Raw genomic sequence first — 15,408 nt, 5'->3', positions numbered from 1 at the left:
ATTATTATTATTATTATTATTTTATACCCCACTCATCTGACTGGGTTTCCCCAGCAACTCTGGGTGGCTCCCAACAGAATATTAAAAGCACAATATAACATATAAGACTTTGAAGCCAAGTGATCAGTGAGTGACCTTCATATGTTTCGTTAGTTCTGGGTCACAGCCCTGCTGTGAGTCCTGAAAAGTCCAGACTCACTGGAACAAACTCTGGGGTTGGGGCAAATGTTGAAAATGCTTTTAAATGCTTTTGAATTTTAAATTTTTAATCTGTGGCATTTTAAATTTGGGTTTTTTGTTTTGTTTTTGCTCTGTCGGGGGGGGGGGAATAAACGTTTAGTTGGGCCTGGGGATTAGTTTAACTTTGGTATAATTATAAATTGTTTGTTGTTGTTGTTGCTTTCTACTGCTTTATTGGTTCATTGTATAGTTTGTATTCTGTTCTGAAGGGGAGAGGGTCAGGGCTGTCTGGCAGCGGGCCAGGTCAATAGAATGGCTGGGGTGCACTTGCCGCAACCCTTTCCCTCTGCAGGGAGGTGGGACTGATTTGGACCCCCCTCCCACTTAATGGATTCAAATGGTTTCCAGAGTGTAGTAGGGGATGTTTTATCTCATGTTGATGGCCTTTCAGCTGATTCCCCGGTGGCCTGCTGGAAGGCAGAGTTAACCAGAGCTATTGACTGTCTGGCTCCAAAGCGCTCTCTCCAACAGCATGGAGCCTGGCAGCCTCATGGTTTTCCCCAGAGCTGAGGGTGATGAAACAATCACTGAGGTGGCAATAGCTCCAGTGGTGGAAATCGGACCAGAAACGGGTTAGAGCTCAACGTCAAGCCTACCAAGTGGCAATAGCGAGGGTGAAGATGCCTCTATTGCATCTGCAGAAAACAGCAGCAGGAGACTCTTTCAGGTGGTTCACAATCTAACAGAACCACCTTCACCATTGGGGCCTGGTAAGGACCCCAAGATCTCCTGCAATGATTTTGCAACTTTTTTGCAGGCAAAGCCGCTCAGATTCGGAAAGAGGTAGACGCCATCATGGGAGCAGGGCTGGGGCAGGAGAGTGCTAGAGTCCTGTCTATTCCAGCTGCATGGGATCAGTTCCAATCTGATACCTCCGAGGATGTGGACAGGCTGCTTGGATGAGTGAAACTGACCACCTCTCTCCTCGATCCTTGCCCATCCTGGCTCATAAAAGTGAGCCGGGAAGGGCAGGGTTATGGGCTCCGGGGGATAGTGAATGCTTCCCTCTGTGAGCAAGCTTTCCCAGAACCGCGGAAAGAGGCAGTTATTAAACCGCATCCTTAAAAAACATCTTTGGACATGGCCAATCTGGACAACTATCACCCAGTCTCAAATCTTCCATTCTTGGGCGAAGTGACTGAGCAGGTGGTTGCTGAACAACTCCAAGCACGCCTGAACAACTCCAAGCATGCGGACCATTTGGATCCCTTCCAATTGGGATTCAGGCCTCATCATGGGACTGAAACTGCGGGTTTGGGCTGAGTGTTCATCAGTATGCGGATGATACCCAGCTCTACCTCTCTTTCATATCAGAACCAGTGAAGGCGGTGAAGGTCCTTTTTGAGTGTCTGGAGGCAGTTGGAGGATGGATGGCAGCTAACAGATTGAGGCTGAATCCTGACAAGACAGAAGTACTGTTTTGGGGGGACAGGGGGATGGCAGGTGTGGAGGACTCTCTGGTTCTGAATGGGGTAACTGTGCACCTGAAGGACCAGATGTGCAGCCTGGGACTCATTTTAGACTCACAGCTGTCCGTGGAGGCACAGGCCAATTCTGTGTTCAGGGAAGCTGCCTACCAGCTCCATCTGGTATGCAGGCTGACACCCTACCTGCCTGCAGACTGTCTCGCCAGAGTGGTGCATGCTCTAGTTATCTCCCGCTTGGACTACTGCAATGCGCTCTGTGTGGGGCTACCTTTGAAGGTGAGCCAGAAACTACAACTAATCCAGAATGCGGCAGTTAGACTGGTGACTGGGAATGGCTGCAGAGACCATATAACACTGGTCCTGAAAGACCTACATTGGGTCCCACTACGTTTCTGAGCACAATTCAAAGTGTTGGTGCTGATCTTGAAAGCCCTCAATGGACTCAGCCCAGTATACCTGAAGGAGTGTCTCCACCCCCATTGTTCAACCTGGGCACAGAGGTCCAGCTCTGAGGGCCTTCTGGTGGTTCCCTCACTATTATTAAAGTCTGAATCCATTTTATTCCCCCTACACATTGGGGAAAGGAATAATAGGCAATAAGAAGTAACTTTCCTTATTTCTTGAATTATAATTTTTGTTTTGAATTTCAGGTTTTAAGAAGTGGTATGATGTAAAATGCAACAACACATACGCCTTCATCTGCAAGCAATAACTCAAAAGGAGACTTCCCTTCTCCACTGTGTTGGCTGGGAAGCTGCCTTGACATTATATGTATTTCTGCTCTCTCTCATCACTTTCAAAATAGCCATTGCTATAGAGATGCCTCTTCAATTTCCCCCTTCCCTTTGATATTTTCTTGGACCTGCAGCAGAACATCATCTTAATAAATTCTCTTCCATGCATATTTTCCTTATTGCATTGCTGTTCTGCTTTGTCCATCCATACTCACAAGCACGGCCATAAAGTGAGGATAGGGAAAATTACAGGAGATCCCCACAGCATGTGACTGTTGAGATACCTCCGGGGAGATGGGGGCAATTGGCAGGCCCCCAGCTGGCTCTAGCCCACCGGCCGACAGCCGGGCGAACTCCGGTTCTTGGAACAGCATCAAAACTGTGACTCAAAGCTCACAGACTTTTAGAGACTGAGCACGCAAGCTTGTACGTTACATTCAAGCATTTGCATGCTTCTGGAAATCTAGTGGAATAAACCACAAGTTTAACATTTATTTTTGTGCTATTTCCTTCAAGGGGAAAAAAGATATGTTTGCAAGCCTGGAATCCACTTGCAAGTCTGGAAGTCTGTTTAGGGCCATGCACCACCTGAGGCATGCGAGTTGCTCCACAAGTGCCTTTCACAAAAGAAAGATATTTGCAGAGCATCACACACAGAGACAGACACACACAGATAGACACACCAGATCAACTGTTCAACAGTTTGCTCAATGGGCATAGATGAAGCTCCACTAGAAGGCTTTCTTTTAGAAAAACTGCTTGCAGGGCACTACTGGTGTGAATAAAATTGAGCTGGACATGGCAGTATACAGATGCATGAGCACATGAGAAAACGGGATAAAAGCACTGGCTTTTTGATCAGTAAAACTAATGAATTAAATTCCTTGTGTTCGGGCTGCCCAAATAGATTCCCAGTCTAATAGCACAGAGGGTTGTTAGACTGAATTTTGGGCTGCTATACTGCAGACTGGTACTGTGCATTGTATATCTTTTGAATTATGAGCCCCTCTTCCGGCTACACAAATTAAAGATAATCATCTCTGGCCTTGTCTCAGTGTCTCTGTCTCTAGGCAAAAGGACACCATGTGGTCCTGCAATGTGGCATTTCTCCTTCCAAGGAATATAGTTCCTTAAAACAAAGTCCTGGTTCTTTGGAATGGCCATCAGTCACTGGGACTTGCTTCTTCTCTTTGGCAACTTTGCGGAGCTTGACCTTTCAAATATCACCTCATTCTCTTGCCATTTATACTCAGTTTATACCTGAGTATGTTAAAATTAGTATCATTATCAAGACAACAAGCATATATCCACAAAATCTTCAGACTCGTTTTGCAAAATAGCATCTGACTTATTATGGTGTGTGACATGTATGCACCTCGGTACAAGTCATAGGTAGGGGTGGAGTGGCGATTGACTTCCGGTGAAGCCGCCATAGCAAAAAAGGAGTGCAAGGAAACCCTCTGGGGGACCTTGAACAACACTGGGGCTTTAGAGACGCTACGAAGGCTACGTAGCCCTCAAAACTCCAAGAGGACTATCTTGGGGTACAGTCCCTGGCAGTGCTGCTTGAGCTCTCCTGTTTACAGACTTTAAAAGCAGGTTTGAAGACAGGTTTGAGCTGCGGCACAGAGGGGGAGGAATCAGAACCCGTGTTGTGAAGCCTCAAGCTCCAAGCGAAAGCGGCAGGCTTCCAAGGTTAAATAAAGAATTAAGATTCCAAGTAAAGCTGTTATCACTAAAGGAATGCAGCTAAAGGAGTACAGCAATAAATCTCCAGGATTCGTGTGCTGTGAGGAGGAAAAGGAATCCATTCTGGCGGTAAGGGGAAACAACGTATAAAGGAAGGCTGAGAGAGGAGAAAAAGTAAGAAAGTAGCCGCCAATTGCTCATCAACCGGCTCTCACAGCCCACTCCCGGGTCCGGGGAGGGTGGAACATCAATTTTTAAATCTAGTTCTTCTCCCGCAGGTTCCCCTGCTTCCAAATAAATTTTCTTGTAATCTCAATCAGTAGAATTAAAATCTTTTACAAAAGATAAAGCTCTCCACGACCTTAGTTGGAGGTTCTTTGCTTTAGAGTATTTACAGAAAGGGGAGGCAGACTTCCTGTTTGGACCTTCCCCGATCAGTGCCAAATTTAAAGATATTTAAAGAATCCAATTTCCGTACTACTCACGGGTTGTTGTTTTAAAGTCCCAATTGTTCCAGGAAAAAGGCAGCGCTCTCCGGCAACAGCTATGCGGCTTCGCTCCACGGAAATAGCCGGTGACTCTCAGCACCGCACCACTTCCCCCTCTTCACTTCGGAGCCCATTGGTGGGTTCCTTAGCGGGTTGGGGGGGCATTAAAGGTGCCCGCCGATATTTAAACGAGTGGATATAAGATTGTAAACAAGATGATAATTTGCTTGAAAAAACTTTTTAACAATGTAAGTGGGAGCAGGAGACGTGAGGAAGTCCAAACAAGTTATGAAATTTTGTGTATGATATAAGCAATGTTGTTTGTTATTTATGCTTTTCTCTTTTAAAAATCTTAATAAATATTTTTAAAAAAATAAAATAAAGGTGCCCGCTGAATCCCATGGTCACAGGCTTCATCCGCCTGTGATTTTTGAGAGGGTCCCCGCTTCGCCGTAGCGGATACGACCCGTTTCACGCGGAGCTGGTCCCTCCAGTTCAGAGGGAGGCAGCCATTGATGAAGGCGCCACCCCGGAAGTCCTAATCTTCTTCTTTACTTTTGTTTTTGGTGTGTTTGTTAGTTAGCTTATCTCTTTAAGAATACTGATTGCTTATTTTGTTAGTTTATTGGGGAGGGGGAAGAGGGGGTGAGAGGAGAAGTATACTGGAACTAACTAGAAACTTCTATTACTAACTTTGTGAACTCTAGCGGTGGAAAGTGGAATTACATCAGCTGTTGTTAATTTTTCAATTCCGCGCCCTCTAGGGGTGGAAAGCTAAATTGCATTATCTGTTAAATTGATTCAAGTAAAAATACCAAAATGAAGAAAGGAGTGGGAACACCAGCAGAGAGAAGGCCATCCAGACAGGAAAATGGAAAGGAGGGGAAGGAGATTAAGGACTATGATACATTAATGGCTGAAATAAGGAAGGAATTTAAACATAACAAAGAGTATATTGAGAAAAAATTACTGGGAGTACAGGATACTTTGGACAAGAAATTGGAGGGGGTGGTAGGAGAGCTGACAGGGAAAGTAAAAGATCTAACAGTAAAATCTAAAGCTCTTGAGGACTCAATGAAGAAAGTGCAGAAAGAATTGAAGGAGACTAAGAGGGAAACGGATAGGATTAGAGTAGAGGTAAAGGAGATAAATAAATCACAGGAAGAGATACTGGATAGTATGGGGATGATGGAAATGAGAATGAAACAAGCCAATTTGAAATTTAGGGGGATCCTTGAGGAGGCAAATGAAAACATAAGAATTAAACTGATTAAGGAACTAGCAAATTGGATGGATGCAAGGGAGGAGGATATAGGATTTACCATAGCAAATGTCTTGCGAATAAAAGTAAAATCTACCAAAGCTAGAGAGAAAAAGCTCCCAGGGGACATGTTAGTGATGTTTAACTCTTTGGAAATGAGGAACGAAATATTGAGGTTAAACTACATCAAAAAGCTGTGTATAGGTGGGAGAGCAATTATTGTATTCAAAGAGATTCCATCGAGGTTTCTTCGAAGGAGAGACATTTTTAAGCAGTTAGTAAACCAGCTAAAGAAAAATGGAATCCAGTACAGATGGGAATTCCCAGAAGGGGTATCATTCTATTATAAAGACAAGAGATTCAAACTATCTAGTCCTCAGGAACTGGAGAAATTTGCCAGAAGGTATGACAAAGAATTGGGAAGGACAGAGGGGGGGAGTTAGGGGGGACAAACGGGAGGAGATGGAGGCAAGAGGAGGGGAAGAGGAGGAAGAAAAGGAAGCAGACGAAGAAGAAGAGTCTAGCAACAAAGTCTTTTAAAGTTAATTTAGGCCTGACAACTAATTCCCCACAACCTTCAGATGGAGAATGAATGAGAACTTGCTCAATGATCAGAAGATAATAAACAGGGCGAAAGAGACTTTTACGATATAGAAGCAATGCAGCTGCAAACTGCTAGCTTGAAAGCAAAACATAATGGGAATGTTGGGACTGTTCCATGGGAAACAGAGGGACAGTCAATTCACAGTGCGAAGCACCGGAATTAGCTCAGAGTGTAATATGAGCTGTACAGGAAGTACAGGAAGTTTTTGCCACTAGACTGCTGGAGTTTGAAGAGAGCAGTCATGCTTTTGTAATGCTGCAAAGACAGAAATAAAGGAATGTTAATATGTTTCTGTCTATCTCTTTCCCCTGCCGGGGGGGCAGGAAAGAGGGGGGTGTTCTTCTCACGCTGAGAAGGATCGTTTATTGCGACCTAGCCTGGATCTTGCTGGGGAATGCAGCCAGGGAGGTCAACAGGAGATCAAGCCGGGTGCCTGGGAGAGTTGCCAGTTTCTCCTGATATGGGCTTGATTTCCGACAGAGACAATTGAGGAATACTTTAAATATAATTTGAATAAAGGAACACCCATAGAAATAGTCTGGGACGCAAGTAAAGCGGTTATGAGGGGGTTTTTAATTCAGGAAAACAGCCACTTAAGAAAGGGAAGAGAGAAAAAGAAAGAAGAAATCTTGATACACCTCATGGAGAGCGAGAGACAGTTAACATCTAAACCAGAAGATGAAACAATAAAACAAAACATAAAGATGCTACGGGCCCAATTTTCCATGGTGGTGAATCAAGAAGTAGAACGGAGAATTAAAATGATGAGGCAAAAAAATTTAAATCAGCTAACAAAATTGGGAAGTATTTGGCTTGGCAATTAAAGGAAAGGAAAAAACAAAATATAATAGGTAGAATAAGGGATGGAGAAAAGATAGTGGAAGACCCCAAAGAGATAAGAAAGATGTTTCAGAAATATTATAAAGAATTATATAGAAAAGAGAAAGAGACAAATAATAGAATAGAAGAATATTTGGAAAAATACCAATTGCAACAGATTAAGGAAGATGAAAGAGAACAATTAAATCAGACAATTACAGAACAAGAAATTCAGAAAACAATAAAAAAATGAAAATGGGAAAGGCTCCGGGGCCAGATGGCATTTCATCTAAGTATTATAAAACATTATGTGACCAAATCGTTCCAGTGTCATGCGAGGTCATGAATAACATCTTAAAAGAAGGAAAAATCCCAGCCACGTGGAAGGAAGCTTACATTACCTTGATCCCAAAAAAAGATGCAGATGGCTTAGAAGTTAAAAACTACAGACCCATCTCCTTGTTAAATAACGACTACAAAATATTTGCTGATGTATTGGCGGAAAGATTAAAAAGACTTTTAAATGGGAAAATTCACAAAGATCAAGCAGGCTTTCTTCCGGGAAGACAACTGAAAGATAATGTAAGAAATGTCATAGACATTATTGAATATTTAGAGAATAGGATAGACAAGCAAGCGGCATTGCTATTTATCGATGCCGAAAAAGCAGTCGATAACATCTCCTGGAGATTTACGAAAGAAAATCTAAAAGCAATGGGAGTTGGAGAAGGGTTTGGAAAAGGAATTGAAGCCATATATCAAGATCAAAAAGCCAAACTCATAATAAATAGCAATATATTGGAACCTTTTGATATCGCTAAAGGGACTAGACAGGGTTGCCCCCTGTCTCCCCTGTTATTCATAACAGTATTAGAGGTTTTTAACAAGAGGCTAAGAGAAGCATCAGAAGTTAAAGGGATCAAGGTAGCAAGTAAAGAGTACAAAATTAAAGCTTTCGCGGATGATCTAGTGCTAACATTAGAAGAGCCAAAGAGTTTACAAGAAGCCTTACAGAGACTAGAAGAATTCGGCAAGGTGGCGGGACTCAAACTTAACAAAAATAAGACCAAAATGCTGACAAAGAACATGACCAAGGAAGAGATAGAGGAACTACAACAAAGATCTGGAATTACAGCAGTTAAGAAAGTTAAATACTTAGGAGTATGGATTACAACAAAAAATATAAACTTAAACAAAGACAATTATGAGGCAACATGGAGGGGTATTAAAAAGTACCTAGAAATATGGGATAGATTAAAGTTGTCATTCTTGGGGAGAAGATCCGTGATTAAAATGAATGTTTTGCCCAGAATGTTATTTCTATTCCAAACTATTCCAGTAATGAAAGGGCTAAAACAATTTAAAGAATGGCAAAAAAAAGTAAGATTCGTCTGGCAGGGGAAGAAACCAAGAATAAAAATGAAAATCTTGGTGGATAAAAAAGAAAGAGGAGGCTTTTCCCTGCTAGAACTGAGTCTATACTACGAAGCGGCATGTTTAACATAGGTGAAAGATTGGATAAAATTAGAAAACACTGATCTCTTAGACTTAGAAGGTTTTGATAATAGGTACGGGTGGCACTCGTACCTATGGTATGAGAAGGTGAAAGTTCACAGGGGTTTTATAAACCATATAATCAGAGGATCAATATTTCAAGTTTGGGAAAGAGACAAAGACCTATTGGAAAGGAAAACCCCTTGGTGGATTTCACCAATAGAAGCTTTAACTATCAAAAAAGTCAATATGGAAGGGGGGAAAGCTACTTATGAAGAACTAATCAAAAAGACAGATCAAGATATAAAACTCATACCGTATGAGGAGGTAGAGAATTTATTTACAGGGTGGTTACAGTATCACCAAGTTAATGATCTACTAAAAGAAGATAAAAGGAAAAAGGGATTCGAGAATAAGAAATCTAAATTCAATATTGATATTCTAGAAGGTAAAAATAAATTATTATCAAAAACATACGATTTATTATTGGATTGGTATACGAAAGACGAAGAGATAAAGGAAGCTATGGTTAAATGGGCTATTGATTTCGGCCATAATATCAATTTTGATGCGTGGCAAGAACTATGGAATGTAAATATGAAATTTACGGCTTGTACTGCCTTAAAGGAGAATTTGTGGGAAATGATCTACAGATGTCATCTAAAGCTAGCAAGGATGTATAGAACAAAAAATAAGAAATGTTGGAAGTGTGGAGAGGTAGAGGGTGACCTCTACCATATGTGGTGGACCTGTATTAAAGTGAAGGGCTTTTGGGAACTAATCTATAACGAACTTAAAAAAATCTTTAAATATACTTTTCCAAAAAGACCTGAAGCTTTTCTACTGGGATTGATTGGAAAGGAAATTAAAAAAAAGATAAAAACCTCTTTTTATATGCCACGACAGCAGCCAGAAATATGTTAGCTCAGAATTGGAAAACAGACAAAATACCGAATATAATGGACTGGCAGGTTAAATTGATGGACTACGCAGAACTGGCCAGACTATCAGGAAAATTAAGAGATCAGGATGAGCAGATGTTTCAAGAAAATTGGAGTAAATATTTGATGTATATAAGAAACAATTGTAAATCTTTGAAGACACTGGTAGGGTTGGAATAACTCTTACAGCATGTAGTTGATAATAAGATATATAGAGTACGTGATATTAGAACTTTATTTGATACTTACCAAAGAAATGGAGGGAAGTCAGAGGCATCATAGAGCCTAAGTTAAATATGTAACCTATATATGTGTAATTTATGAATGTATGTATGTCTACTGAAAATCAATAAAAAATTAATTTGCAAAAAAAAAGAAGGTAGGGATAGAGTGGCTATACTACTGATTTTTGTTGTTCTGGGTATGATATGTGATGCTACCTCTTCATTTCTATTTATCAGGACAGCTAGATGGAACTTCCATCTTAAGGGTCAGTAGACGTCTGATTACAAGTGAGATCCTCCTCCCCAGTGCTATTTTTCTTGAAAAAGAGGTGCTGGAACTCACCACAAACACCTCCCTTGCTCTCTTATAATGGCAATGGCACCCATCTGAGAGGTGCCGGAACTGAGTTCTGGCGAGTTCTGGCTGGAAGAAAGCCCTGCTCTTGCCCACTCCACAAAGACACACACAGAATTCAAATCTCCATTTTTAGAGACAGGATATATCTCATTGCCAAAAAAGCAGAGGAAAAATTTGGACTCTCTTCTGGTCAGAGTTCAGGGGTTGCCAATGTGGTGCTCAGAGGCACCAGTTGCCTGCCAATGCCTTTTCTGTTATGCCATGCCCCTCATGCCAGCCATTTTGTGTTTCCAGTGCTATTTCTCTAGAAAAAGAGGTGCCAAAACTCACTATGAATGCCTCCATTGTTCTCCTATAATGGGGAAGGGCACCCATCTAGGAGGTGCCGGAACTCCGTTCCAGTGAGTTCTGGCTGAAAAAAAGCCATGCCTTTATCAGCCATTTTGTGTTACATCACATGCAGCTCAGCAGCCATTTTGTGACTGGCACCCATGGCCCTATCTCATAATTACAGATATGTCCAGTAAGCCAAAAATGTTGGTGGCCCCAACTTAGTCTATTAAAGGCACCAGCAGTTCCCGGGATTCTTTATAGGAAGCCATGACTACTAAAGTTGTATAAGAGTGCTTTAAATGTGTGGTGCGGCTCTGACTTAAGTCTAGGCAGGCTAGAAATCTTCGTGTTTTGTTAGACCAAATGGAAAAAGAGCAAAGTCCCAACCAAATAAGAATAGCAATTTTATTTATACCCTGCCCAGGCTGGGTTTCCCCAGGCACTCTGGGCAGCTTTCAACAGAGCATTAAAAACAGAATAAAACTTCAAACATACATACATTTAAAGGAGATTGGGAAATGTTTATTGAATATATGGGTGAAAATTGTGTACGCTTAAAAACGCTGGTAGAATTAAGATAAATTCAACAGTGTAGATAAGTTTTGATTTCTGTACTAATGGAATACTGAATGGATATCTTATGTAAAAAGGGATTTATTGTATGTAAACTGGACCAGGGAAAGAGAAGAAGGGAAGTCATTGATTTAAGGTTGCTTAAATGAATATTCCAAAATGTGTGTGTGTGTGTGTGTGTGTGTGTGTGTGTGTGTGTGTGTGTGAAATCCCAGAACTGTCTAATTCAGGTATACAACTCCCCTACCTGCCCCGCCCTCACTGAAACTCACAACAATATTTTTTCCTAATGAAAGGCTAAATGACACAGCAGAAGTCCTTGAATGATTTAGGACAAATGGCACTCCTTGTAAGAACATGGTGTTTGAACAGTATATTCCTTTTGGAACCATGCAGAGCTACAGTACATTGAGATACCATTGAACAGTTTGTCTCTGAACTCAAACTCAAAGATAGTAATTGTGGAATTGGCTCTGCAGTGACATTTGAGGGGAATGATCAGATTCTCCATCAAGTTATGGAGGCAGTCCATACTAAGAAGATCACATTTAAAAAGGGTGAGATTCAGTCCAAACCTGAATCTGTGAAGTGCATGGGCCAGACAGTGACTGCAGCCATACAGCCAGAAGGGTAAGCTACTATGCAGGAAGTAATAAAACAAGATTTCCATCTTAAAGCAGGGGAAGCGCTCATAAAGCATGGATGGCCACAGTATCTGAGAGATGTGTCCTTGCTGCAAAAACCCTTTTAGCATGTAAATGACTCCTTATGTTGTCTAGAAGTTAGGTATCTGTCTGTTGTCTGAAGTTAGGTAACCGGGCCACATGACCCGGAAAGCTATCTGTGGACAAACGCTCCCTCGGTCTGAAAAGCAAAGCTAAAGGAAAAGGACTCCTGGACAGTTATGTCCAGTCAAAGGCGACTATGGGGTTGCGGCGCTCATCTCGCTTTCAGGCCGAGGGAGCGGCATTTGTCTGCAGACAGCTTTCCAGGTCATGTGGCCAGCATGACTAAACTGCTTCTGGCACAACAGAACACTGTGACAAAACCAGAGCGCACAGAAACACTGTTTACCTTCCCGCTGTAATGGTACCTATTTATCTACTTGTACTGGTGTGCTTTTGAACTGCTAGGTTGACGGAAGCTGGGGCAGAGCAACAGGAGCTCACTCTGTCATGGGGATTTGAACCGCCAACCTTCCAATCGGCAAGCCCAAGAGGCTCCGTGATTTAGACCACAGGCTCCCTCAGCCTGAAAGCGAGATGAGCACCGCAACCCCATAGTCCGCTTTGACTGGACTTAACCGCCCAGGGATCCTTCACCTTACCTTTACCTAGAAGTAAACTTTTATTTGGGAGACAGAGTGTCTCAAAGACAGAGTATCCTCTTGCAACTTATGACTCATCAGGACATTCAGATAACTAAAGCTAGAGCAAGAGGATTGATATACAAGCGGGCATATCCAGTGATAATTAGAAGGTGGGTGGAAGTTGTTGCGCTTGTGCTAGGCTTGCTTTGAGTAATCAATGGGAACCACATAAACCACAGGTGGTTCCTGAATTACCATGGAATATGTTGGGTATAGATGCACTTGAACATGGCTCTCCCCCTTTTCTTCTTGTGGTTGATGTTTTTCAATATTGAGAAACATCAAGCCTGCCTTGGAAGATGGCAGTAACTGTGACTGCTAAGTTTAAGGTCAGATTACCAGATTTTTTTTTTCAGTGAATCCAGGGACACTTTTCAACTTCCTACTAGATAGATGGATTTTGTCAGGGGACGGATTTGTTAATCCGGGGACTGTCCCTGGGAAACGGGGACACCTGGTAACCTTAGTTTAAAGCTATGTTCATGGGTCATGGAATTCCTGGGATAGCTGTGTGTGATAATATGCCCTTCCCTAAGAGTTTGAACACGGCTTTAGAAGCTGTTCATCTGGTGGCAATTTCATTTTTCAACAAAACCAAGCAACTGAGACTGCTAGAAACTTGAGATGGTGACCGGCCAGTCAAGTCCACCCAAGCTCTTCTCCTTACAAAGCATATTAAGGGAGTTCGTTTTATCCATCTACGCTACCCAATGCCATTTCTACCGCAAGAGTGTTTGCTGCCCATCCCAGCTACCTTTAAAAGGACCAGCTGCTGCCTTGCCAGTCCCCTTCCTCCTTTTCCTCATGTAGAGGAGACTTACCCATTTCTCCCTCCCTTCCTCGGTTTAGAGGCTCTCTCTGGGACTTGTAGTCGCCACCGGTTATCAGAGCCAGAAAGGAATTTAACTCCCAACAACAGTTGCCTCTGGGCTGAATTTTTTTTTGCTATTCTTTCAGTGACTAGCAGAAGATTTACTAGATAACCCTTGTTCTTTGTCAGAACTTAGTGGAAACTGCTGGGTAGACAGCTAAAGGGCAACCCCTTTAAGAGGCATTGAGAAGTGGACCACCCCTAGTTTTAGCTTGGACTGGACTGGGCTGGGCTGGGCTGGTCGCTTGGCCACCTCAAATTTCCAGCACTCCCAGTCACTTGCTTTTATACCATTCCTGGGCCCTTAATGCTGGATAATGTTCCCAAGGAATGTCCTGGAAGGTGTGCCAGGAAACCCAGCAAGATGGGCAGGGTATAAAGCTATGTTCATGGGTCATGGAATACCTGGGATAGCTGTGTGTGATAATATGCCCTTCACTAAGAGTGTTGACTCATTGGGGGTTTGAACACAGCTTTAGAAGCTGTTCATCTGGTGGCAATTTCATTTTTCAACAAAACCAAGCAACTGAGACTGCTTGAAACTTGAGATGGTGACCGGCCAGTCAAGTCCATCCAAGCTAGGGCTGGGGGCTCTTCTCCTTACAAAGCATATTAAGGGAGTTCGCTTTATCCATCTACGCTACCCAATGCCATTTCTACCACAAGAGTGTTTGCTGCCCATCCCAGCTACCTTTAAAAGGACCAGCTGCTGCCTTGCCGGGCCTCCTTCCTCCTTTTCCTCATGTAGAGGAGACTTACCCATTTCTCCCTCCCTTCCTCGGTTTAGAGGCACTCTCTGGAGCTTGTAGTCGCCACCGGTTATCAGAGCCAGAAAGGAATTTAACTCCCAACAACAGTTGCCTCTGGGCTGAAATTTTTTTTGCTATTATTTCAGTGAGTAGCAGGAGTTTTACTAGATAACCCTTGTTCTTTGTCATAACCTGGTGGAAACTGCTGGGTAGACAGCTAAAGGGCAACCCCTTTAAGAGGCCTTGAGAGGTGAACCACCCCTGGTTTTAGCTTGGGCTGGGCTGGGCTGGTCGCTTGGCCACCTCAAATTTCCAGCACTCCCAGTCACTTGCTTTTATACCATTCCTGGTTGTATAGTCATTGTTGTAGTAGTTTTGGTTTCTGCCCTCATTTAGACCATTATATGTGCTACACAGCAACATTATGTTCATGTTTTAAGTATTTTTTAAGAAGTGCTTGTACTCAGAACCCTTTGCAGTTGTTTTCCAGGTGTGAATTTCTTTGGAAATTGGGCATATAGTTCTTGGGGAGTAGATAACAGCAATGTCAGTAAAGCCTGCCAAATGATAAACCTGAAGCAACAGAGCCTTGGAAGGTTTTCCATTGTCTTCAGGATCTGTCCTTCCAGTGAGCACTCAGGGCTGATTTCCTTCAGAATTGATAGGTTTGATCTTCTTCCAGTCCATGGGACTCTCAAGAGTCTCCTCCAGCACCATAATTCAAAAGCATCAATTCTTCAGTGATCAGCCTTCTTTATGGTCCAGCCACATATAAGAATGAACCCAGCAGAATGAGACACAGTTGTTCTGTGTATGACTGCATTCCCAAGCCTGTCATTGACTCTGCCTCCACTTACCGTTGGTTTTACTGCCTTCTGCCCTACAAATCCTATCAGTCCCAATGGACACCAGCCTCCACTGGTCCAGAATCGAGGATCTGTGATTCCTCAACAATGGCAAACTCTTTAGGTTTCCCTTCTTTCCCTAACCTTCTCGTTTTTCTCCATTCCTTTCCTTCTCTTCTCATTTTTTAAAAATTCACATGAAGGAGAATTGTGATGTTAAGAATATAAAATACTATTTTATTTCTTCCTGCCATCACCACATGGATGAAATGGCAACCAGTGGGGGTAGGTTTTGACCTTCCATAAAAGGTCAACCAGAAGATGGAACATGGTCAGCACTAGGTGCATCTGCACACTAAGCTTATTTGACTCCATGATACTTCAACAAT

The 15,408-nt window shown here is 42.6% G+C and overlaps 2 protein-coding genes across 4 annotated transcripts in view; one reads left to right on the top strand and one right to left on the bottom strand.

Moving 5' to 3' along the window:
- LOC310829296 (C-type lectin BpLec-like) overlaps positions 1 to 2,569 on the top strand; it is a 125,875-nt gene extending 123,306 nt beyond the window's left edge. Inside the window, exon 7 of the mRNA XM_083707601.1 lies at positions 2,318 to 2,569. Coding sequence (XP_083563727.1) covers positions 2,318 to 2,379 — 62 coding nt within the window. The 3' untranslated portion in view covers positions 2,380 to 2,569. The remainder of the gene's footprint in view (positions 1 to 2,317) is intronic.
- Positions 1 to 15,408, bottom strand: part of LOC310829283 (regenerating islet-derived protein 4-like) — a 60,299-nt gene that overhangs the window by 27,295 nt on the left and 17,596 nt on the right. The gene's annotated exons all lie outside the window — the stretch shown is intronic.

Source organism: Podarcis gaigeae (genome assembly GCF_964106915.1).
Source record: "Podarcis gaigeae genome assembly, chromosome: 13".
Classification (NCBI taxonomy): Eukaryota; Metazoa; Chordata; class Lepidosauria; order Squamata; family Lacertidae; genus Podarcis; species Podarcis gaigeae.
Note: the sequence above shows the minus strand (reverse complement) of the source record. Positions and strands in the feature narration are given on the sequence as shown.